At 40.3% G+C, this 24,094-nt stretch overlaps 1 protein-coding gene across 5 annotated transcripts in view; it reads right to left on the reverse strand.

The window, feature by feature from the left end:
- Positions 1-913: 913 nt before the first annotated feature.
- ltbp1 (latent transforming growth factor beta binding protein 1) overlaps positions 914-24,094 on the reverse strand; it is a 116,887-nt gene continuing 93,706 nt past the window's right edge. For 3 of the 5 annotated variants that reach the window (XM_066670996.1, XM_066670979.1, XM_066670971.1), the window contains 15 exons: positions 23,181-23,303; positions 21,799-21,924; positions 21,465-21,593; positions 20,277-20,399; positions 20,021-20,152; positions 19,121-19,246; positions 13,543-13,683; positions 11,619-11,780; positions 11,204-11,293; positions 9,068-9,196; positions 6,663-6,800; positions 6,224-6,391; positions 4,072-4,242; positions 2,442-2,591; positions 914-2,188 (listed from right to left, as the gene is read on the reverse strand). In XM_066670996.1, coding sequence (XP_066527093.1) covers positions 2,016-2,188; positions 2,442-2,591; positions 4,072-4,242; positions 6,224-6,391; positions 6,663-6,800; positions 9,068-9,196; positions 11,204-11,293; positions 11,619-11,780; positions 13,543-13,683; positions 19,121-19,246; positions 20,021-20,152; positions 20,277-20,399; positions 21,465-21,593; positions 21,799-21,924; positions 23,181-23,303 — 2,081 coding nt within the window. In that variant the 3' untranslated portion in view covers positions 914-2,015. The remainder of the gene's footprint in view (positions 2,189-2,441; positions 2,592-4,071; positions 4,243-6,223; positions 6,392-6,662; positions 6,801-9,067; positions 9,197-11,203; positions 11,294-11,618; positions 11,781-13,542; positions 13,684-19,120; positions 19,247-20,020; positions 20,153-20,276; positions 20,400-21,464; positions 21,594-21,798; positions 21,925-23,180; positions 23,304-24,094) is intronic. The other 2 variants (XM_066670988.1, XM_066671006.1) reach the window with 2 other exon arrangements.

A 24,094-nucleotide genomic window follows, 5' to 3' on the forward strand; every position in this document is an offset into this window, starting at 1 on the left:
GTGGAAACACACCAGTCCTTTGCAAGGTGACACACACATGGACCGTTTTGTGTTTTTGGACCATGGGTTAAGCGAAGCACCCGGAGGGAACTCCACGTGGAGATACAGAGAACATCCAAAAAAAAAAATAAAATAAAAAATTGACATTGACAGAGACAAAAAAAACCTGGTGAGCCACTTTAGGTCTTAGTGAATATTCAGCTTGAATTACTCTGAGGTTCCAGCGTAATTAGACTGAGGGATACGAGCAGATGTTTTTCCAGATATCTTTAAAATGCTTAATTGGCCGAAACCTGGCGCGGACGTTAATGGGGGTTTGGATCAGTTGTGTGTGTTATGGGTCAGTGAGCAGGGAGTATGCTGGGTCAAGAGGGTGTCTGGCATCTGACAACGAGAGGTGTTATGGTGGAAATGATGCTGCTTAAGACACCTGCAGGGATGCAATGCCTTCCAAGCAACACACAGTAAAAGGTCTGGCTCGATGGGCTGGGAACATGAGGATCTGAGATCTTTTAAATAAACGAAGAATTCAACTGTTGTTCCTTAATGTCCACATAATTAAGTACTTAATATTTAAAGTCAGTCAATGAGTGGTTTGGCAAGAAAAGCAGTTTTAGAGAAACAACCAGACGTTAGAAGTTTTCCCGCATGTTTACAAACGCACTCCTCGAAATGAGATGTTCTTTTATTATTGATTTTTTTTTTGATTTACCTTTTTAGCAAAGATATATAACTTCAGAAGCCATGTTTAGATTCACCATTTGGCTTTGGAAATGAAATGAAATGGCTATATTTCACATTAAAAGCCATTAACATCTGCATGCATAATTACCCATTAATAAATAATATATTCAAAAATGGCTAAACACACCAATAAAATATTAAAAGAACATGTGTAAATATCACCATTTCTGATTTATTAAAAGAGTTTTAATATACATTATATGGATATAAGAGCTATTTATTCATGTACAAATTACAAATACATAAACTGTTTATCAAACTCTTCAGTTTAAAATGTACAAAATATAAAGAAAGATCAAACAAAATCCCACGGCTGTTTCATAGCAGCAGCTTTGCAACCTGGCAAGACTTGATCGCCATCGCGGTCCAATGCAGTTTTCAGATCCAAAAATGAAGAAAATACAGATAAAGGCACTTCATTTATTCTTATGTTTTGTTTTTGGCAGATAGTCATTTTACCAAAGAGGAAAGTGGGCCACATTTATCAAACTCTGAGCTAAAGGTCTGATCTGGGATCAGCTTTTATTTATTTATTAATTAATAACGTTCATTGATGAATAGACTGTCTGACTCCAGATCAGTTTACTTCCTCTAAAAGCTGATAAATATGGGACTAGGCCTGTCCACAGGGCAGAAAAACAAGAAATACTAAAAAAAATATTGTTGTTCCAGACACAGGTACGTAGCTTGTTCTTATTATTAATACAAAAAATGTATAAAGCTTATTTCAATGATTCATGTTGTTGCTAAACGTGTGGGTGATATGCACTGTCTTTATAAGAAAAGTAGTGATAAACGAATAGCAAGGTGTGAGAAACTACAAACTCTGGAAGGATGAATGTAGAGGGAAAGAGAAGAGAACAATGAAAAGAAAAAGACTCACTCAGCCTTTTCATAAAAGACAAAAATCTCGGCCGTGGTGGCGTCTGGACTGGGTAAATAAAGCAGTGTCTATCCCCCAGTGTTCAGTTCATAGGGTTTGTCGATTTTTTGCCAGAAGAACAAAAATTCCTCAGAGCAACTTAAAAAAAACTCCTTCTAAATTTAATAACATAAAATTAATCAAACGTACACAGACAGACAATAAAACACATACAGTTTTATACAGTTCTGTTTCTCTCGCTGTGGCACCAGAAGATAGAGTGTTAGACTTGTCTTCATCTCAGGTTCGATTTTTTCTTGCTGTTTTGGTTTTGTGTGTTTTATTCCTACAGTGCAGGGTATATGGGCTTCGATTAAATAGTGTTTGTGTTAGTGGCGCCCCCTGCAGGTCACTCTGTGGTGGTGCGGGCTACACTCTGCTGGCTGGGGATGCAGTAGTTGGGCTGGTCAGAGTGAGTGAACCCGGGCAGACACTGACATCTGTACGAACCCAGAGTGTTGATGCACTTGGCGTTTTTGCAAAGAGACATTCGCTTGTTGAGCTCCAAGCATTCGTTCACGTCTGGAAGACAAAGGGCACAATTCATCAAATATATCTCTTACTGCTATCAGTGCTGGATTTTTAAAAAATTAATTTTGAACCATTTCTACTGGTCCATCCATCATGAAAATTATACACAATATAAATCAGTGGAAGCATTTTCAAATCATGACAAAACATGAAAAAACAAACAGTCAGAGATACAGGACTGTATTCATTAGATCATTTAAATGCCAGCCCAAACCTAAACCCATAAAAATCTGTTTTGACTGACCGATGCAGGCCATTCGGGATGAGTCAAGTGTGTATCCGTCAAAGCAGTCACAGGTGTATCCTTCCTGCACTCTCACACAGCGTCCGTTCTCACAGCCGTTTAACACTCCACACTCTTCAGCTTGCAGGCCTTCAAATGCATCGTAACGACCTGCCGACAGTCCTTACATTTAGCTCTGTGTTTATTTCAATCGCAATCACATCAGCAACAGAACACGTTTGATTAAAAAAACTACACATACACCTCAGATATACACATAGTTTATTACAGCTTCTGTTCCTTCCACATATTTCCACATAGTGTTTACTCTTAGAATGTGGCAGTGTCTTGAGACCCATAGTGTGGAGTAGATCTCACAGTGGAAGGATGAACACAGACAGATCTAGAACAAGTTTCTCCTCTCCCAGAGCTTTAAGTAAGTAACATTGTGCTCTACCAACACTTGGAGTGTTGTTTCTTTCATCTAAGGGCCTTTGGAGCGGAAATTAAATAACTGCAGGTGGTCTTTTGCACTGAGTGATGAAACATAACCCAAGGCAACTGATGACAGTACTCGCCACATGATGGCAGCAGAGAGCTGTGTAAAGCTAAAACCTAATGTGGATTTTATTCATCATTATTATTATTTTAAACAAACATTTCACCACGATGCTACTGTAAGTAGAAATCTGTACAACACTCCTGGAACTGACCCTCGGATCTATAAGGGTTACATTACTGGAGGGTACAACTTCTCTTTGATTATAAACTACTGTAACCAATCATTTTGGAGCAATTCCATTTATTAATTCATTATTAAAACAGCATTAGAGTTGCCTTAAATGTGTTGTAATTAAAAACGTAAAAAACAGACTTAAGGCTTTTGTTTCAACAAGAACAATAACACAGTTGAGACTGTTGTAACATTTTTTGTTATGCATTGTTTTTTTGCATGAAGTAAACCCTAACTGCAAAGATCAGCTCTAAAGTCACAGCTCCAAAATCTGTTCAAGACTTCTCCTTTAGGATTAGCCACAGAACAGTCCAATATGTGTTACTGTATTCCAGCCAATCACAGTACACAGCACTAACCTAGAAGCACTGTGCAGGTGAATACTGCACGTGAAGGGAGACTCTGCCAGTGACAAGAGGAAAGCTGAAGACAGTGGTTTCTCGTGTCACAGTAAAACTCGTTACAGTTGGTGTAGTGAAGTCATAGAGACAGAGTTACCCCTGTAGTTTAGTCTCTGTTTGCTGTAGTGTCTGATTCTAAAGTATCCCTGCACTGCAGAAATCCTCACTAAAATAAATATTTTCATGGGCTTAATGGACAATAAATTATAATACTGTGGCAACTCTGATGTATATTAATGGGTAAATAGAAGCTGAAAAGACCATTAATTGAAAGAATTAAACTTGTAATCTGGCACTTACAGCTTTAGACTGGACCGTTACCACAGGTCCTGGGTTATATTAGTTTTTTCTATTATTTGGTACTGGAGTGACTGGCCTGATTCGTCCTATGAAGCGTTATAGAAACAAGGCTTTAACTTCAAAATACTCAGCTAATTATTGCGGGCCATAACACAGTGAGCTCAGTAGAAATTTCAGAACAGAACAGAACATTTGAGAAGGCTCTTGTGTTACTCACTGTTGGGATTAGCATATTCCTCATAGAAGGGGGGCTCGGGGTCAACAGGTCGCTGCTCATACTCAGGAATGACCTCATACTGATGAACAGGAGCCGCCAATAGAGCATCGCGACCATACGGCCGTCTACCGGCCACAGAGCCTCTGACGTTACACATGTTGGCGTAGTCCTCTGGAAGAGAGAGGAAAAGGTGGGAGAGAGTAGATTATTTTTCTCCTCTTCTTCGTATAGAACTTGGAATGTGAATGTTATGCGATGGAGAACACCACAGGAAAGAGGGACCCAAATCATACTGATTGTGTCAGGCTGTTCATAATATCTTTAAAATGATATCTAATATAATTCTGAATAGATCATGCCATAGAGTCCAACAGAGGTTTTCGGTACAAAACCTCCTAACAGTCCTTAAAAACTTTTTGTTCCCCATTATTGTGCAACATACACTGCTGTGGAAGCTAGCCCTCTTCTCGCCATGTATGAATTAATTTCATTGTTCCAAAGCCATACTACAACATCAACAACTCTGTTAAGAGCAATATCATGCAGCAAAATAAAACAAAAACAACAACAACAACTGCTTGTACAGGCCATGAACTTACTTTCATAACAACCCAAGAACCACTTTTAGTTTCAGACAAATAAAAAAAGAACAAACTCTTCCAGTTTATATTTTCTTGTGAAAAAGAAAAACTCTCCTGCATTAAAAGCTGCTTTTCTGGGCTTTACATTAGATGTTAGAAGATATTAAGACTTTGATGGCAGCCCAGAGAGCATAAGTGAGGTCAGGTACTGACAACTCCAGGTCATCCCAGTGGCATTGAATAGATCACCATCACCCCAGAGAACACAGTTTCACTGCTCCACAGAAACATTCTGGACCACGCTTGGTATCAGACGATGACCTTATGTTTGTATGCAGCTGCTCCAGAGCATCCCATTGTGCTTTTTGAGATTATGTTTGAGCTATTGAATATATGACTCTGTTTGAAGTCCACACTTTTGTAGAGCATCTCTCGGGGCTACACTCTTGATATTGTTGAGAATCTGAATGACCTTCTGCATGGCAGCAGGTATCTTCCAAGTGCATGTTAGAGATGTCAGTGAGCACCTTTATTTATTTATTTTTTTACCAAATAGAAAACATTTGATTTCAGCCGGGGCAGCACAGTGGTGCAGCAGGTAGGTGTCGCAGTCACACAGCTCCAGGGAAATGGAGGTTGTGGGTTCAAGTTCTGTGCCAGGTGACTGTCTGTGAAGAGTTTGCTGTGTTCTCCCTGTGTCCACATGGGTTTCCTCTAGGTGCTCCGGTTTTCTCCCTCGGTCCAACACACACTGGTAGGTGGATCGGCTGCTCAAAAGTGTCCTAGTGTGTGAGTGAATGTGTGAGTGTGTGTCACCCTGTAAGGTTTTTGTATTTGTTTGTTGCTGTATATAAAAAGCCCTGCAGCAGTTACATGTAGCTATAAAGCTGGATGGGTTAGTATTTTCTACTTGAATGGATGAATCAACCCAGCTGGCCACCGACATCAAGAGGCCTTGCTTTTTGGTTTTGGTGATCTTTCTGAATGGCGAAATTTCCTCTGTTGTGTCTCTCGTCTGCAGCAGGTAACGTGTTTCTAATTACGTGGCGATCACGACCGGAAAAAGTCTGCTCTACATTAGCAGGATGACATGCCCGTAATCATCCTATCACTTCAGGGAAGAGCGCTCACATATGGAATTATTCGAATGTCAAATGAGGCCTGAAACACCAGCGGAACTTGAGCTGCCCAAAATCCCTAAATGTGCCCTTCATGCACAAGCCTTTAATGTTGTCTCTCTGTTGTGTGTAGATTGTAATGGGTTTTATTTGCCCACTTTCCACCAGATAGTTCCTGTCCTAAAGTGGTTATGGCACTAAACATTTTAGTGCTCTGCGTATACTATGAAGCCTCACTGAAGATGTTTGGCTTGTACAAAGCTATTGGACTTAGGGAAACAGTAGAGGAATTCTCGGAGAGTAATGCCTAGCTGAGACTCTGTATCTTGGGAATAAAAGCACGTGTGTAAACATGATTTTCAGAATATGGCCTCAGACATTTACACGGAAAAAATAAAGTTGTCAAAATCTATTTTGGTATCTCAAAAGTGCTCAGTGTGTGTGTGTGTGTACCTGTGTGTTTAGCAGGACAGAGAGCACAGTCCCTGCCCCAGGCCTCTCCATACAGACAGCAGCACTCTGTGTAGGTGGTCCCTCTGTCGTGGAGTGGCTCACTGCACATCAGCCCCTCGGACACTTTCTCCCAGCATATACCCTCAAATAAAATCCCTTCTGTGTGCTCTGAAGAAACAGAGGTCAGTGAAAACACGTTCAGAAGGAAAACACATCAAATGGCTGAATATGGAGATGTACATCTGTATGAAAACATTTGAGACTCCCTGGACATGCATCATGAGATGTTTTCTTGAACACAAATTTAAATACGCATTTTGTTTTCCAGGAATACTGCCAGGTATTGTACTTTAAATCTGGACTAATTTTCAAACAAAACATTACAGAATTAAGCGTTTTTCGAAGTCTTTAGGATAAGGATTTGAGGTGTAAGGTTTACCTCCGACAGGGGGGTGAATGCAGCTTTTGCTGTCAGGGGCGAGCACCATAGGGGGATTGCAGAAACACTGGTAGGAGCCATGATTATTCAGACACTGTCCACCTACACAGTTAGACTCGTCTAAACACTCATCTATGTCTGCAGGGGGAGAGAGAGAGAGGGAGATACATAAAGGTAGTACTCACTGAAAGAGCCTGCAATGTAGACTGTACCTCATGCCTGTCCTCGTTTATAGATACATACATAATATTTATCATACAGTAACAGACACTGCAGAGTTAAATCCATACCAGACCCTCATTTTTAAAATACTGACACTGTCTGGTTCATCCTTTCAAGGATAAAATAACATCCAGTCCAACTAGAGATATATATCTTCACTGCCATGCATTTCATAAACAGCAGCAAACAAATTTCAAATAAAAAAAAAAGTAAAGTAAATAAAAGAAACAAACACCTTAGGAGTCTGGCCTGAACATACAGGCGCGCACACACACACACATCTGTGAGTTCTGCAGGGTTGGCTGCTGCAGTTCTTGTGGTTTTACAGTGGAATAGGAAATGTAAATGGCTTGGCTGTGGAGAGCTGCTGCTATATGCATTCAGTGTGTGTCAAACGTGTTCAAAAATATACTCTCCACCCATTGGTCCGCAAATGAATACACAGTGTCGAGCGGAATAGGGCTGTGGGTCTCAGTGCTGTTATAAGTGCCTGAGGTATGACCAAAGATCTAAATTCAGTGTGTGTGCATGCAAGAAAAAAACAAGAGAGGAGGGAGAGGGAAAAAAAAACCTTATATATAATATCAGATAATATCAAATCATTAAGTATTGAGTGTCCAGTGTGTACGTTCTAATAGATATCTTCCTTTGTGCCTATATTTGGTTCTCAGTAAGTGCTTCTTGACAGAGCCACATCCTGTGTGAAACAAGGTCGGTAATGTTGACTGTGCTGCTGATATACACCCATCAGCCACTGCGTTTAAATGACCCGATTGTATTTACACTCATCTATTATCAGCATCAAAGACCACATAGGTGCACTTTGTTCTTCTATAATTACAGACTTGAGTCAAACTACCAAGAGCCATTTAACATTTTGGCTGATGGAATCAATGAATGAATAATAGTAGTGGACATGTTAGATATATATAGGACAGAGAGCACCATAAGAGACATGAGGCATGTGGTGTGCTGCTATGTGACGAGGCATTTAGTGGTGTGGCAGACTCAGAGGTTAAATTCCATTCAGGACTGTTTGAGTGTGTGTGTGTGGTTTGTCATAGCCCTGTGGTTTTGGGTCATAATGCCTGTGTAACCACAAATCTGCTTTCCCTCCTCAAACATTCCCCATCCAGACACTGACCTAGGACACAGCCCTTCGACCACTCTCTCTCTCTCTCTCTCTCTCTCTCTCTCTCTCTCTCTCTCTCACACACACACACACACACACACACACACACACACACACACACACACACACAGGAGCCACAAGCAGGAGATGAGAGGTTCATAGGCAGGCCTAAATAGAGTTTAAAAGCCTCCATCTGTGATTAACCAACCACAAATAAAACACTCCACATTCTAAAGCAGCCAAGCACAGGGACCATGGATACACTTTTATTCACTCATAAAAAAAGTACTCAAAGGGCAATGGTCATGCAGACCACAGACACACAGACACTTACACACTAAAATAACAAGCTACTGTTACTATCGGGGCTCTAGACTGTGGTGACATATGTAAAGGCCAAATAATACAGGCATTTTGTACAAACCCTTTTCTGATTACATGCAGAATACTCATATGGTCTTTAAATTACACTGTGTTATTCATTATGCCTCTATTATGCTTTAGGTAAGTGTTTTGTGAAATGCATTATACTATGTTGTTTCTAGGTGCACATAGGTATTTTTTGGTGATGCACTAGTTTTCTTTCTTGGTATCAGCACTGGACCTGTTCTGGCAGTGACAGACATTAACTTATTTATACTAGGTGGAGCACAAACTCAGCCTGAACAGTAGAAAGCACTTATGCAAGTCCCTCTGGATAAGAGCGTATGCTAAATGCAGTAAATGTATACTCTATGTTGTACATCTCTGGCCTCATGATAGGACACGATTATATAAAAAACTTATTTGACATTAAAACCAAGGTCAAAACTACCTTCATATGTAGTTTCTGGGTATGAAGATACTTGGGAACGCTATGCTCTCGAGAGTAATTCAATACATATAATAGAATCTGAATACAATTAATTAATATTTTTAATTAGAGTGTATTGGAATTCTGAAAAAAAAAACAGCTCACCATATCATCAAGCTTAAAAGTGAGTGCTAAAGGTCACAAGCGCACACTAGCCCACACCATAGTGAGCCTATATTATTTGGAAGGTGTTCTTACCCACACACTGGAGTTTGACCTCGTCGTAGTACAAGCCACTTTTGCAGTAACACTCATATGTCTTGTCTGTGTTCAGACAGAAACCACCTTTACAGATCTCCTCCCCAAACAGTGCGCACTCATCAGCATCTGATACACAACACACAAGAGACAACAGGAGAAAAGAACAACCAGGTAAATATTTTCTAATAAATGGACCATTAAAATTCTTTGACAACATGGAGCTTGACTAGGTGTAAACATTTCCATACAAGTGTGTGTGTGTGTGAATAAATAATAAAAAACAAAAAAACAATTGGCTTTATTATTCCGTTGTTATGTTATTCATTATGATATGCACAGTTTATGCTCTGATTAGCAGAACGCTCTTGCTAAATTAGTCTTTAAACTGCAGAATGCAAATGTGTTTTCATTTATTCATCACCATATGTTCTTACCCCGAGTGATTTTACAAACATTTTAGCAGCAGACTCTCAGAGAGTGGTACTGAGAGCAGTCAGTGATCTGGATCAGAACCTGAGATCTGGGCTGAGGGGCCGTTCTCAACAGGTGCGTCCTCTCTGGAGTGTGTGGAGTTTATTATCTGTGTCTCTGACTACTGCTTGGTGCTCATATTTGTTAATATGATGAGTCATCCGCAAATGTAACTGAAGATGCACAGAGGCGCAGATGTAGAGGATATGCCTTTGTAATTCCCAGCTTTTCTCTCTCTCTCTCTCTCTCTCTCTCTCTCTCTCTCTCTCCCTCTCTCTCTCTCTCTCTCTCTCTCTCTCTCTCTCTCACACACACACACCACAGAATTTCCAACCGCACCTTACTGCTGCCAGCCGGAGCGAACCGCACACTCATTTAATTTAGAAATTAAATCAGTGCATTAAACTGGCCCTGAGCGTTGAGGTTTTCCCCAGACTGGGAAGGAGGGACACAACAGCTCTAATTAGTGTGAGCATGTGTGTATGTGAGAGTGTGTGTGAGTGTGTGTAAGAGGGAGAGAACATATGTGGGTCAGATGCTTACAACTGTCTGGGACTGCTTGTCCAGAGACACAGCTCAACTCAGTTACCCTTAGAACAGGGGATTGTGGCTTGCAGCTGTGGCTGTTGGGTCCCAGTGCTGGGACGACTGAATGAATGGATGATGATTGTTACGCTAACACAGTGTTTTTCAAGGCACTCAACACATGCCACACTTTTTTGGGACACTAGTGAGTTGCCACAACTATGTGGGATATGTGACAGCTGCCAATCCACACCAGTACGTTCACCACACATCAGCTACTAGCTAAACAACGACAGAGGCATTGTTTTGAAGACGGGGATGCTTAGAAGCCCAGAAGTGACCACAGTGGCAGATTTATTCAGGACAAAGGGTGACCCTATAACTCAATTTGATTAAAGCCCCAAAGATTTTTAGTGACTTCAGAGAGTCGGCACCTCATTCGTACGTCTCATCTAAAGGACAAAGCTATTTATTCAGTACTGTGTCCCCATCTGTGCATTCAGGGAGTGGGATGCACATGAACCCATTCAGCAGCCGTCCAAGCTTTCCTACGAGTTCTCTCATCCATGTACTGACCAGGCCAAAACTAGCTTAACATCAGTTAACTTCCATGTTCTGTTATTCTGGTGCCATGTGGTGCAAAAAGAAGCACATTTCCCATAAAAGCAGAGCAGAACCATTCAGTTTCTGCACCAATGCTGCTTTTAAAGTGTCGCTGTTCTCAATAAGGAGTCTTATATCAGCAGCACAGTCACATGCAGCGCATTCACTGCATTCAAAGCTACATGTTAGTTATTGGCTGCTTCCTGTGCACTACATGCAACTAAACATAGGCTACATATTTGTCCCCATTAACTGGTTAGTTCCAGTGATAAATATGCTGAACATAATGATGAACAGGAGATTAGAACTTACCTTTCCAAATTGTACAGAAAATATACAGAAATCATTTCTATCAAGTAATGCAGCTTAAAGTTTATTTATTTTAAAGGCATGCGATTTAAAACAGGTAGAATAACTGATAATAAATACAGCTTAATTAGCCATACAAGAAAAAAAAAACAATAATAAAAAAAAAATGATAATAATAAATAAATAAACAAATAAATAAAATAAATGCAGTGAACAGTGAGGTACCTTTGAAACTGCCTGCTAAGGAAACTCCAAACACAGCATCCCCAGTTGGAACATATCCTGGACCACCTGAGCACATCTTATTAAACTGATCTGTGAGGAAACACAGCAGGTGTGGAAGGTTATTATGAGACTCTCTCTTTTGTGCTTATATGTATTTTGTGTTATTATATGCATAAGATGCTGCACCATGTATAATTTGAGTATTTAGTTTGAAATGGTTGCTCAAGCATTATATTAAAAAAACAACTATAACTAAATGATATTGTCAATATACTGTTCGAAGGTTTAGAACGACTGTATGCTGATTGTATATTGTAATAGATGAGGTTGAAGAGAGCAGTGATTTAAGACTAAACACATTTAATACACAAGATCATTAGTCCTACAAGCATGTAAACTTATGAAGGCATCTTACCTGTGCCCTTTACTGGACAGGGATGGACCTCACAGTTGTCGCCCCAGCCAGCCCCCAGTGTACAGCAGCACTCCTCGAAGGTCACACTGCTGGTTAGAACGTTTTCACACAGTTTCTCGTCATTCAGGTTGTAGTAGCACTCTTTTCTCTCGATGGACGAGGCTGTGGAGGTCAGAATGTATTAATATATACCATTCAATTTTTTTACAAATACAGTTATTATATTTTGTCTGTATTTTATTGGCTATAGACGATGCGTGTGGAAAAAACTGAATAAATCAACAAGCAGCAAATAACAAAAGCAGCAGTGTGTAAAATTCCAGTTCCCCTTCAAAGCCTCAACTGAAGCAAAAATCCATGAACTGTATAACAGAAAAAGAGCCAAGGAGAGAAGCTACCTTGGCACTGGGAACATTGTAAAGTTGTAAGCAAAAGTGCTTGATTTGTCCCAGATTAAACACGATAAACCTTAGCTTCTGCTTTATTCTGCACTCAGAAATCATATAAGTTTGACAGGTCAACACATAAAGACCCTGATCACTTTCCATAAGCCCCCCAAAGACAAGTTGTTTTGTTGTCAGCAGATGGAAGGAGTTAACATTCCTTTTTATCAAGCGTTTAGGGCAATTAACGGTTGTATAATCACTGCATTGCAACCAGAAACAGCCCACTTCCCACACTATCTGATTTTGCTTCTTTTTTTTTATTTTTAATGGGTTGCCTTCCACATTAAATAAGTCTAAAAGAAGGAGGTGGCAGGATCCCAATGCAATGCTATTGCAGTCACATGTGGTTGGTTGTTCGTGATTTCTTTTTACTTGATGCCATGGCTAGAGGCTAAGAAAGACTTGTAAAAGTGCACTGATGATGTGAAATGTGACTATATTTGTGGACAATTTTTGTGTGTGGACAATTTTTTAATCCTGACATCCAGCTTGGCTTTGTTGCCAGCTTGAATCAGATTTAATCGGTATTTCATCTTGCGAAATATATACAAAAGATAAGCTAACAGCTGTTTCATGTTAATGTGCATCCCCAAACATTAGATGAGCCAACATTTGACCAAAAATAACAAAGAACTAAAACATACAGAGGTACACCATAGTCCATAAGCCGGGTAATGTAAGTGAATGTGGAAGGCCTCTCAGATCCTGGCTCCATTTCTGCTGTTACAGCGTGACATGGGACTTACTTCATTAAATATTTTGGCTTTAATATGCCCCAGACTCTCAGGCCAGGACCTAGCATTCCCCTGAAACTGATCCCATTTCTTATGTGCCTCCTCTCATCCAGCCCTCATTCATCAAGTCTGATCTCCGCATAGCTGCTATCAGACTGGGGCAAGGAGAGGCAGCTCCAATACGGCACGCTAATGCCCCATACATTAGTTAAAGCCTGTCCTCAGAAAATGACTGGACTGGGGTGAAAGCAAAATGATGACATTTAGGGAGTGCAGCTGGAGTGTTTGAGAAATCAACAGAGAGAGATACACCTGGCAAAAGGAGTTTGGGAGTCACGTCTTTTAGGAGTAATTCAACAAAACAGACAACATTTATGGCCAATTTTACATTGTACACCCCCAATATGTTAAAATTCAGCAAATAAAAAATTCTCATTTTTCCTCTGTTCTTTTTATTTAGAGACTTTATTTAGAGACATTTGAACACGGGACGAAAAACGTATCATACAACTGTTTGTATTATTATGCTTTTTGCTATGCTATGTTTTTTAACTGTATTTTTTATTTTGTGTCTGTGGAGATGGATAAAAAAAATGCGGATTGGTTGTAAATGAAAGGCTATGCTAATACAGCTAACAATGAACTAAAACAGGGCCATTTTCTTCTCAAGTAAAGTGCCCCCTTCAATCATTATTATCAAGCAAACATTACACTTCTGAGTGAAGTGTGCCCTGACAGCATTACCTTTAGGTGCAGGTAAGCACTTAGCAGTCATCCGGTTGAACTCGAGACCCTCTCCAGGACATACACACAGGAAGGAGCCAGGCACATTCTCACATTCTGCTTCACCGCACACATCACTAAGGAGCTCACACTCATTCAGATCTGCAAGAACACACACAGGTCAAATCTGTGAATATTTAACACGGGCTATTTAGCAAAAGTTGAACATTGTGAAAAATCAGTTTGTCCAATAAATACCCCAACGTAGAGCTTGTATCTTACATTTTGGGCAGACGTCTTCATCAGCTAAGTCCAAAGAAGGAACCATAAAAAGACTAAGGCCACCCCACACCAGACAAGAAATAGCCAAGTAATGAAGCATAAATGAAAACATTTCCTAGCATTTGTCACTGGATGACATCTTGTCACATACTCTATAGTACTTTTTGCCACTGAACACACACTTATGTTTAAAGCTGGCACTTCAGATTATTTTCTACACCTTAAGAATTATGACAAAAGCAATTCTGAAAAGCCAGCATGTGGTTTCTTTCATACAGCATCACAAAGTCAGTGTTCCTTTCCCTGCCGTCCCTCCCACTCATTCACTCTTTCTAATACAACTCAAACAAAACCTCTCTTTTCCTCTTCCTAATGCTGTCCACATCTGCAACTCTCATTGTGCCTGCCTTTATCAATCATCCCTGAGCATTCCCATACAAAAGCATACGATAAATCAAGCTGTGAGGAGAGCCTAAATATGAAATAGACTCCACAGCGCCAGCAGAACCAGACACACACACACACAAATCCTCTCAGTAAGGGTGGGCCAGCTTTTCAATGAGGCTGAAAGTGTTAAGAGAACTGGAGCGCGTGTGTGTGTGTGTCTGGCTACACTATAGGTCTGGACTCCATTTCACATTAAGGACCTCTCAGCAGCATGGGTGCTCTACAGTACGGGAGCTGTTAAAGACTAAAACGAACAATGTAAAAGGCAGATCCTGCCTCATAAGGTGTGATATATATATATAGCAGACTCTAGAAGGAGGCCAGAAAAGAGGTTTTAAAGAGAACGTCCAACCAACACTTAAACATCTGTCCCTAATTCATTTGTGAGGATGTAAATGATCATTCATGCAGTTTTGGTGTGAAATGGTTGATACACTGGTGGCTCAATGTCTACAGCTAAAATATAATCTCAGAAGAAGGTCTCAGACCTTATGCTCTGCTCATTTAAACTCTGCTTGTTTTATAGCATCTGAACACTACACAGTTCTTCCAGGCTGAATGACAGCAGAGTCTCGCCATCACTGGAGCTGCGGTGCCTCTCTCCTGTACCTGCTGTGGTACGCTTGTAACTCTCTCTTGTGCCTGGGCTCTTTCAGGTACTTAGCCTTTCTCAAACAAGGTAAACTGTCTACCCAACGAAGGAAAATATCAACACTGAAGACGCATAATACTGACGGCAGGGAGTCTGTTACACATTGTCTGCATCCACAGCCCCCTCTGTAATTTCAACCTCTCCACTGTAACCCAGATGAAGGTTCTTTACTTCTCCTTTAGAAACTTTGCAACTGAGAAAAGGACACACTTCTGCCATCATTTTAAAAATGGTGAACTAACGCTGTCAAAATCCTCACTTCCAGCTTCTTCACAGCAACATTATGTAAGGAACATATAAGTAAATCACATCACCATGCTTATCTGAGAGGATTAGTTACTGAGGTTTACGACATCACATACTCTGGCTCTCTGAATTTGCTAATTCAGTTTGAATTTCAAATTGTAAATGTTCAGTCCTGGTACATAAAATACGTCTTCTAGCATACAACACATCTACAAGTTATATATGTAAAGGATTTTACTGGAGTTGGTCCTTAAAAGAAGCTGAGCAAATTATTTGCTTTAAATATTTTTATCCATTCCCTCTTTATTCAATTAAGCCTAGACCATAGGATAGTGGAAAGTAAAATAAAAACAGGATGCATCTGGAAACAGGACATCTGCTAAGGACTGATTCCTGGAGGAAGAGAGGAGAGATATGAAATTATAGTAGAACTAATGGAGCTGATTTCATTCAGTTTTCTGTCTGAGTGCAGCTCCAGGCTCCCTTCTCATCCTCTGTCTGAAACTGGAGAAGGAGAGGAAGAATGAAGGAGGTACTGGAAAGGGAGAGAAAGACAAGTATAAGGGAGGAAGTGTGCAAGAGCACTATTGTTTACAACTGAACAGTTAACTGACAAGGAGTGCAGTGGTGAGAGGAGCAGACAGGAGAAGATGGAGTGATATGGAAACGGAGGCGGAGATGGAATAGTATGAGAGTGAGAGATGGATGGATGGATAAATATAAAAATGGAGGTGGACGTAGGATGATGGGAGTGTGTGTGTGTGTGAGAGAGAGAGAGAGAGAGAGAGAGAGAGAGAGAGAGAGAGGTCAGACAAAGAGAGACAGAAACGATGATGGTGAGGAAGAGAGGGACAGATACAGATATGAAAGAAGGGTATAAAGGTAGACTGGTGACAAAATAAGGAGAGACTGAAAAAAAGAGAAGTATGAAAATGGAACAGATCTTAGAATGGTAAGAGAAAATATGAAAATGGAGAGAGAGAGAAAGAGACAGAGAGAGAGTATAGTATGAAGCTCAGCAGTGAGCGTATAGAGTTGTAACAGAAGTTTCTGTTGTGGGAAATGAGGACTGATGGAGACACTGCATGGGACCAGTTACACAGAGCAATAGACAAATGACCCTCAATATGACCTCTCTGTGCGTGTACCATTCTGGGCCTGATTACCAGAAGTAGGGCTCTCAATCCTAGCCTTCTCCTCTTACTCACACACCATCTTTCTCTCCTCCTCCCTCTCTCCCTCTCTGGGATGAATGTCACAGTATCTCACTGATTGCTTTAGTAGTTTGGCTGGAAGTGTCACGGCTGATCATCTCTTGGACCAGTGGCCTGAATCTTATACTTCTGATGGAGAAAGTCCAGAAGCAACATCAACATAATACAGACAGCAATAACAGCCGTGACACTCCGGCCTTCTCTACAGCACAGTACAGTAAAAACAAAAGACTCCCCTTACATAAAAGAAGTGTACTCAAGTGTGCTATTACTATACGCCTTTTAAACTTAAAAATAGTAAAAATATTTTATTTTACTTTCTGTGTAAGAACACAAAAAGTGTGTATCCAGGTGCTGGTCATAAAATTAGAATATCATAAAAAAGTTGATTTATTTCAGTAATTCCATTCCAAAAGTGAAACATGTATATTATACTCATTCATTACACACAGACTGATATATTTCAAGTGTTTAATTCTTTTAATTTGATGATTATAACTGACAACTAATGAAAACCCCAAACTTTTCAGTTGTTCATACTTTTCAGCATTTCTAAAAATCCTTTTATTTTGTATTAGTCTTAAGTAATATTTTAATTTTCTGAGATACTGAATATTTTCTGAGATACTTTTGGGTTTTCATTAGTTGTCAGTTATAATCATCAAATTAAAAGAAATAAACACTTGAAATATATCAGTCTATGGGTAATGAACGAGTATAATATACAAGTTTCACTTTTTGAATTGAATTACTGAATTGAATCAGCTTTTTCATGATATTCTAATTTAATTTTATGACCAGCATATATATATATATATATATGCTGGTCATAAATATATATATATGCTGGTCATAAAATTAAATTAGAATATCATGTCATTCCCACCAGTCATTCACAGGGCGATGCACACTCACACATTCACACCTAGTCGCCAATCCACCTACCAACATGTGTTTTTGGACCATGGGAGAAAACTGTAGCTCCCAGAGTAAACCCACGTGGACAACACACCAAACTCCTCACAGACAGTCACCCGGAGTGGGACTCGAACCCACAACCTCCAGGATCCTGGAGCCGTGTAATAGCAACCTACCTGCTAAAAACTACCTGCTGCTCCACAGTGGTGCCCTATTATTATATATACTACATATGCTCTCAGTCTCTGTTAGTTACCTAAAGAAGAGCTATGGAACAGCAGAGTTATCTGTTAAAGATAAACATACCAAACACTTTTCTAACTTTCTGGACTCTGCAGTAAACCTTCATGTTAGGTTTAGAGTTAGTTTTATGATTATGTTTAACTTTGCAGTTAGGATAAGTTTTAAGGCTGCTTTTTCACTCAGGGTTGCCAGATATTCATGTTTGTTCCTACATATTTTATGAATGGTCTTTTAGTAAAATATTTGTTTTCACCATGAAACAAGTTGGGTTTGAAAGTCTCGTAACAGGCTTAATTCATCATTATAATCCATTACAACTTTCGTATTAAACGTTCACTACTCTTACACTTAAAATATACATTTATAAACTAAACATTGTGTCAATTTAATCTCAAGATGTACTGAAATACTACACTTACACCTTTACTATTAAGTAAGCATACTTACTACATACGGTTTTAGGAACTATACTTAAACTTTACTTAATTTTACATCATAAATTGTACTTTAAGTACAAAAGTCTGATAAAATACTTGCTTGTGGGTCATATACAACATAGGGCTTGGTTTGGGCTCAGGTCTCTTCTAATATGTGATCATTTATGCAGTAAACTATTTTGAAAGATTATACCCATGCACATTCTAACACATTCACGTAGCTGAGCTATTAGCCACAGTTTGCCACTAGTGCAGATAATGTGCGTTCTTGTTGCATGCTGACAGATTGGACAATTAGAACAATCGAGAAATCTCTCGTATTCATGCAGGCTCAGTAAACTATTCAGGCAAGAACCCTCAACAATGAAGGGGAACGTGTGGCCTCATTATTGGAGGAGCGCGTATGTGTAAGCCTTGGCGTGGTTGTTCTGCTCCTGCTCTTGGAGGCTGGGCAGGTCCAGGCTGAGGATGTTTAAAACATTAGGGAGCGCATGCGGTACACCTTCGAATTGGACGAAAATAAACGGCTCCATCAATCACAGCCCTGGCGAAGCGTCCGACTTCTTTTTCTTAACGTCGCCTGCGAGGTAAGTGCAGGAGAAAAATCCCTGTGTGTTTTTAGTGCAGTGTTGGACTTCCTTTTAAATGCTGGTCTCATCTACCTGCCCAGAGAAAGCCCCCAAAACAGGAGAGACTACACTCACACTTCTCTTCTATTTAGCTCTAAACTTCAGACATCTTTCAGAATTAATCCAATTTACATGAACACATAAGTAATTAGATTTACATTACACTCAATTAATGTCATATGAAGTTCTAAAAAAGCCCTGCGGTAAACTCTAGTTTATTAGTTCACAGGTAGAAGGGAATAGTAAATAAAATGACTACATTTCACTGAATAATTTGCATGACATTCTAATGATGATTCAAACAAACATGTCTAATGAACTGTAGACAGAAACTGGCCAATAATGAATGGTCAAGAGGGGGGTGCAGCAAACAGTGCACAATGCATAAGTTGGCTGGAGCCCATAAAGTGAAAGCACAAGGTCAATGTTATTAATCTGAACATGCACAGATTATAATAATTAGAAAATGCTGCCCTTATGTGACTCAGAAAGTCAGCAAGGCACTTTTAGCTACACATTAGTTCCACTCACCTACACAGCCCTGACCATTAGTGTCCTGGTAGCCCGGGTCACACTGGCACATGAATGAGCCCACAGTGTTCTGGCACAGTCCATGTCCCCCACACACACTCTTATTTAGAGCACACTCGTCCACATCTGGGGAGAGAGGGAGAGGGAGGGAGAGAGAGAGAGAGAGAGAGAGGGAGGGAGAGAGAGAGAGAGAGAGAGAGAGAGAGAGAGATTTAAAACATCTTTAAAAATGACATTTTCTTTCTTTTCTTTTTTCATTGAAGTATTAAAGGAGAGGAAAGACCATTTGATGTAAATTCACCATCCAAATTCCCTTTTTCCACTTTAATAACAGCATTAATAATCACAAAACTAATCAAGTAAATATCTGTAATAAAAGTATGTGGCACACCAACACATAAAATGCAGAAAACAGCAGCGGAAAATGATGGCATGTAATAACAGAGAAGAATATGATTGGATGACAAAAGGAATAAAGGTTGCATAAATACATCATCAGACAAAAAGGCAGAATGAAGCACTATATAAAACACTGTACACAGTGGACTGGACAGCAGCTTGGCTAAGCCAGATCGGTTCAACTCCAAAAACCCTGAAGCTCAGAATGGTGCACAACAGCAGCACAAGCTCAGGAGACCCCTTCAGTAGTATAGGGCTGTACCTAATCGAAAGCAATAGTACTTACAATTAACAATACAATACATTTATCAGTGCATTTTTTGAAACGTTACCCCTAGTATACAGTGAAATAGCAGATTCCCATTTTAATTTCTAAAGTCCATTCACTCTCTTTATGAATCTACATTTGGAAACAGCCCCGCAGCAGTAACAGCAGAAAATGGACAGTGACACTGAAGATTATTGTGATGATGATTCTGTGCAATGGCCACATTGACTCACCCAAACACCCTCCTTCTGCGTTACGTGTGTGTCCTGCTGGACAGGGCACCACGCACCTGTAGTTTCCAGGTGTATTCTCACAATTCCATCCCCCACAAATACTCTGCCCATACTCAGCACATTCATCGATATCTGGCAAACGGCACAAGCAGCCTATCAGCATTAACTACTTCATACACACAAGCCAATCAGCAATCAACCAATCAGCGATTAACCAATCAACAATCAACCTGTGACCAGATTCTGTTCTGTTTACCCTGGCAGGTGTGAGTGGCCAGGTCCAGCCGATAGCCTCCACCACACTGGCACCGAAACGAGCCATCTGTGTTTAGGCAAGTGCCGTTCAAACATTTACTGCCATCCAGGCATTCATCCACATCTGTGAAAAAGCAGGCAACAAAAAAGATATCGCTAAAATCCTTGTTAAAACACATGCATATGGCTGAGAGTTGATTGGGTTTTTTTTTGAGTAAATGATTTCACACACATGTATAATAATAGACTAGATGTCCAATCAGGACTTCTTCTGATGGTTCTGTATAGAGTTGCTGGATTTGCTTGGCACACTTTATTTGCCAGCTTTCACCCTGTCATTCAAATGGTCAGGAACCCCCAATGGACCAGCACAGAACAGGTGTTTTTTAAAAGGTGGTGGATAATTCTCAGCGCTGCAGTGACACTGATATGGTGGTGTGTTAGTGTGTGTAGTGCTGGGCAAAAATTATTCAGAGCAAACTGAAGAACTACAACGTGTTCTTGTATGATCATTGGAGCTAAGGGTCTGGACAGTGAGCATAGAAACACAACGGTGATTTGCACTGTTATGGCTGATCCGCGTATATACAAAGGAACAGCACAAAGATACAAAAGCACACTCGTGTGTGGATTGGTTCACTGAGGCTGGAGCGTGTCAGCGCTCAGTTTAAAATATTCCTCCATGTCTAGACAGTCAGCTGAAAAGCTTCCTTCTTTCTTTTTACTGCAGGAAAAGGGCATTTCAAACAACTCTGGCAGAGCACACGCTGGCACCCTCCCCACTGTAGGAGAAACAGCAGCCGTCTGAATGTGAAAAACATTAGGACCCCCTTCCCCCATCACACACATACACACACACACACACTCTGACTCCCTCTCTTTCACTTTCTCTGACTTGAGGAAACACGAAGGCAGAGAGTGCAGCTTTTCAGCTGAATCACATTACTGGACAATAGAATAAGCCTCAGCAGCACAAAGAAAAACCATTGCCACCCAATATTACTGCCCCTATCAATGGCATCAGCGTGAATTTGGGTCACATTTCCCACCACATAACTAGTGAGTGTGATTGTGTAAAACAGAAATAATGATATAAATATATTTATATAATTTTCTGTGTGGCATGATTGTGTGTATATGTATATGTGTGAATTGTTTTGTGTGTGTATGTGTGTTTGTGTTTACCTACCCTCACAGCTGGGCGGGTCTTGTGACCACACGTATCCAGGTTCACAGATAAAGTAAAATGAACCCTGTGTGTTCACACACTCTCCACCATTCAGCCGAAGGTGACTCTCCTCCACACACTCATCCACATCTGCACACAAACACATGCAAAAAAAAAAAAATCAAATAAACCAATTTTACTAAATTAGAATGTGAAAATAATACGATAATATAAAAATATTTAAACTTTTTATTTATAAAGATAGAACATTTTAAAGAATTATTTGTAAATATCTAACATCTCATCAGCTCCACCTCTGCGCCCCAGTTTGAATACCTAGGATGTAGAGTCTTACCTTGGCAGCTGGTGTTGTTGACCTGTCTGTACCCTGGCGGGCAGCTGCACTGGTATGAGCCCATGTTATTAACACACTGCCCCACACCATTACACAGCTGAGACAACTCCTGACATTCATCCACATCTAAACATAAATAAAACATAGGGTCAGGATCAACAACTAATATGTAGTGTTAGTTGTGTGTAGTCCCTGGGCTTATTTCCAGCTACACCTCCTTTCAACCCCATGGTGTTGAGTCCTCAAAGTTAAATGATGGACAGAAACAATTGTGGATTTGCTCAGATCTCAATTGATTTGTCCATCTTTCAAAGATGAAATGGAGAGAATTTTGGTGAAACACAGTGCTCTGCATGGCTGTGTGGAATTTTATTTGCCATTTAAGTGGACTGTTTTTACATTCACCAAGTGGAAACTGGCTTGTAACTCACTCACATACTCATACATACTCACTCATTCACTCACTCACTCATTCAATAATGCTATTATCGCTTTTCCAACAAAAAAACTCTGGTTCTAAAACTGGTTCCATTCCTGATTCTTGGAAGCTTGGAGCTCTCCAGTGAACACAGCCCACGTTTCCACCGGTTTAGATAGGAACCAAAGATACGTCACCAGTGGGGGGCATTGTGGGGTTGCTCTATTCCTGCATAGCTTTGGCTGAATGTAACACCAGTGCAAGAGATAAACACATAGGGTCATGACAGAGTATTTGTTTATTCTTTGTTTAGAACAGGTCCAGATAAGAGTGAGATATGATACATGTGGGTAAATGTTGCAGAGTTCAGAGCCATCTGTTTTGCTGAGCTTGTGAACAGTGGAGGAAAGTAGGCACGATGATGTCAGCCCCATAAACACACACAAACGGAGCATGTTCCTGTTTTATTTCCTGTTATATGTTTATATAAGACGTTGTAAATGACCCATACAGTTCTTTCTGGAGTTTCTGAAGCTTGACGATGTCACTGTTCGCAGTGAAAAACTCTTCTTTGGTTGGACAAACTCTTCTGATTTGTGAACCATTTTATTCATTCCTTCATTCATTGTCTGTAGCCGAACACCAAACTCCTCACAGACAGTCACCCGGAGCGGGGCTCAAACCAACAACCCCAGGACCCTGGAACTGTGTGACAGCAATGCTACCTGCTGCAGCACCATGCCGCCCTGAACTAATTTATGTTGGTAAAAAAGTGTTGAACTGTTCCAAATTAGGCTCACCAACAGGAGACGTTCCGGTTCCTCACCGGTGGAAAATCCCTATTGTGCTTTGCATGAATGACACTGTGTTAATAACTTGTTTTTCGTGAAAATTTTGACTAGAAATTTTCTATTGTTTTGATTTTCTACTGACTGTGATGTTTGATGTGTATAAGGTTCTATACCATCACATTGCTCTCCTGATGAAGAAAGCCTGAAGCCAGTCTCACAGCTACAGATGAATGACCCTTCTGTGTTTTGACAGTGACCCCTTGTGCACACACTTTCATCCTGGCACTCGTCAATATCTGAAACACACACACAAGCATATACACACGTTTGGATTTACATGGCTTTCTCATTGCTGTTTTTCTCCTATTTCAATTTACCCTAATGTCAGAGCAGCTCTGGTATCACTGCAGCCTCACAAACACCGAGCATCATATCTCATTTCTCACTGAACCTACATCACAGTCCAAAACAACTTTCCCCTCAGGCTCCTGCATTTCTTTATGATTATAATAAACTATATCGGCACATACGCTGCACAAATACACCTCTATATGCTTTAATGTCCTTGAAATACGCTCCTGTACAGAACGCTGAATATCCTTTATTGATTGAGCCGACCAGAAGCAGCCCTGATAGTGAGTGAGAAGTTGCCAGATACTTCCCAGTGATTTATGGTCAGACACTGTGACCATCGCCAGGACACTTCAGGATCACAAGATGGAACTCGGGGCTTAATCGAACGAGTCAGTGTCAGACGTGACTTTCCTGCGAATCCGCCACTGCTCAGAGACTGAAAAATGTCCCTCTTTCTCATTGAGACTGAAAAAATCCACTAAAAATCAAATCCACAGGCCAAGCAGAATGTTGCACAAAACTCATCATAAATCTGCAGTGTCTCAAACAGGATCCAACCTCCCAGAGGCACATCTATCTTCCTATGTAGCTTCTCTCATCTCCACCAATGGCTGCTGTAGTTAAAGGTCAAATAACACATTTTTATTGTTTTTTTTTTGTTTTTGTTTTTTGATGTACTATGTAAATATTGGTAAGGTTTCAGAAAACTCCATGTACAGCCTGTATATGGAAC

Source organism: Hoplias malabaricus, chromosome 1 (assembly GCF_029633855.1).
Source record: "Hoplias malabaricus isolate fHopMal1 chromosome 1, fHopMal1.hap1, whole genome shotgun sequence".
Lineage (NCBI taxonomy): Eukaryota > Metazoa > Chordata > Actinopteri > Characiformes > Erythrinidae > Hoplias > Hoplias malabaricus.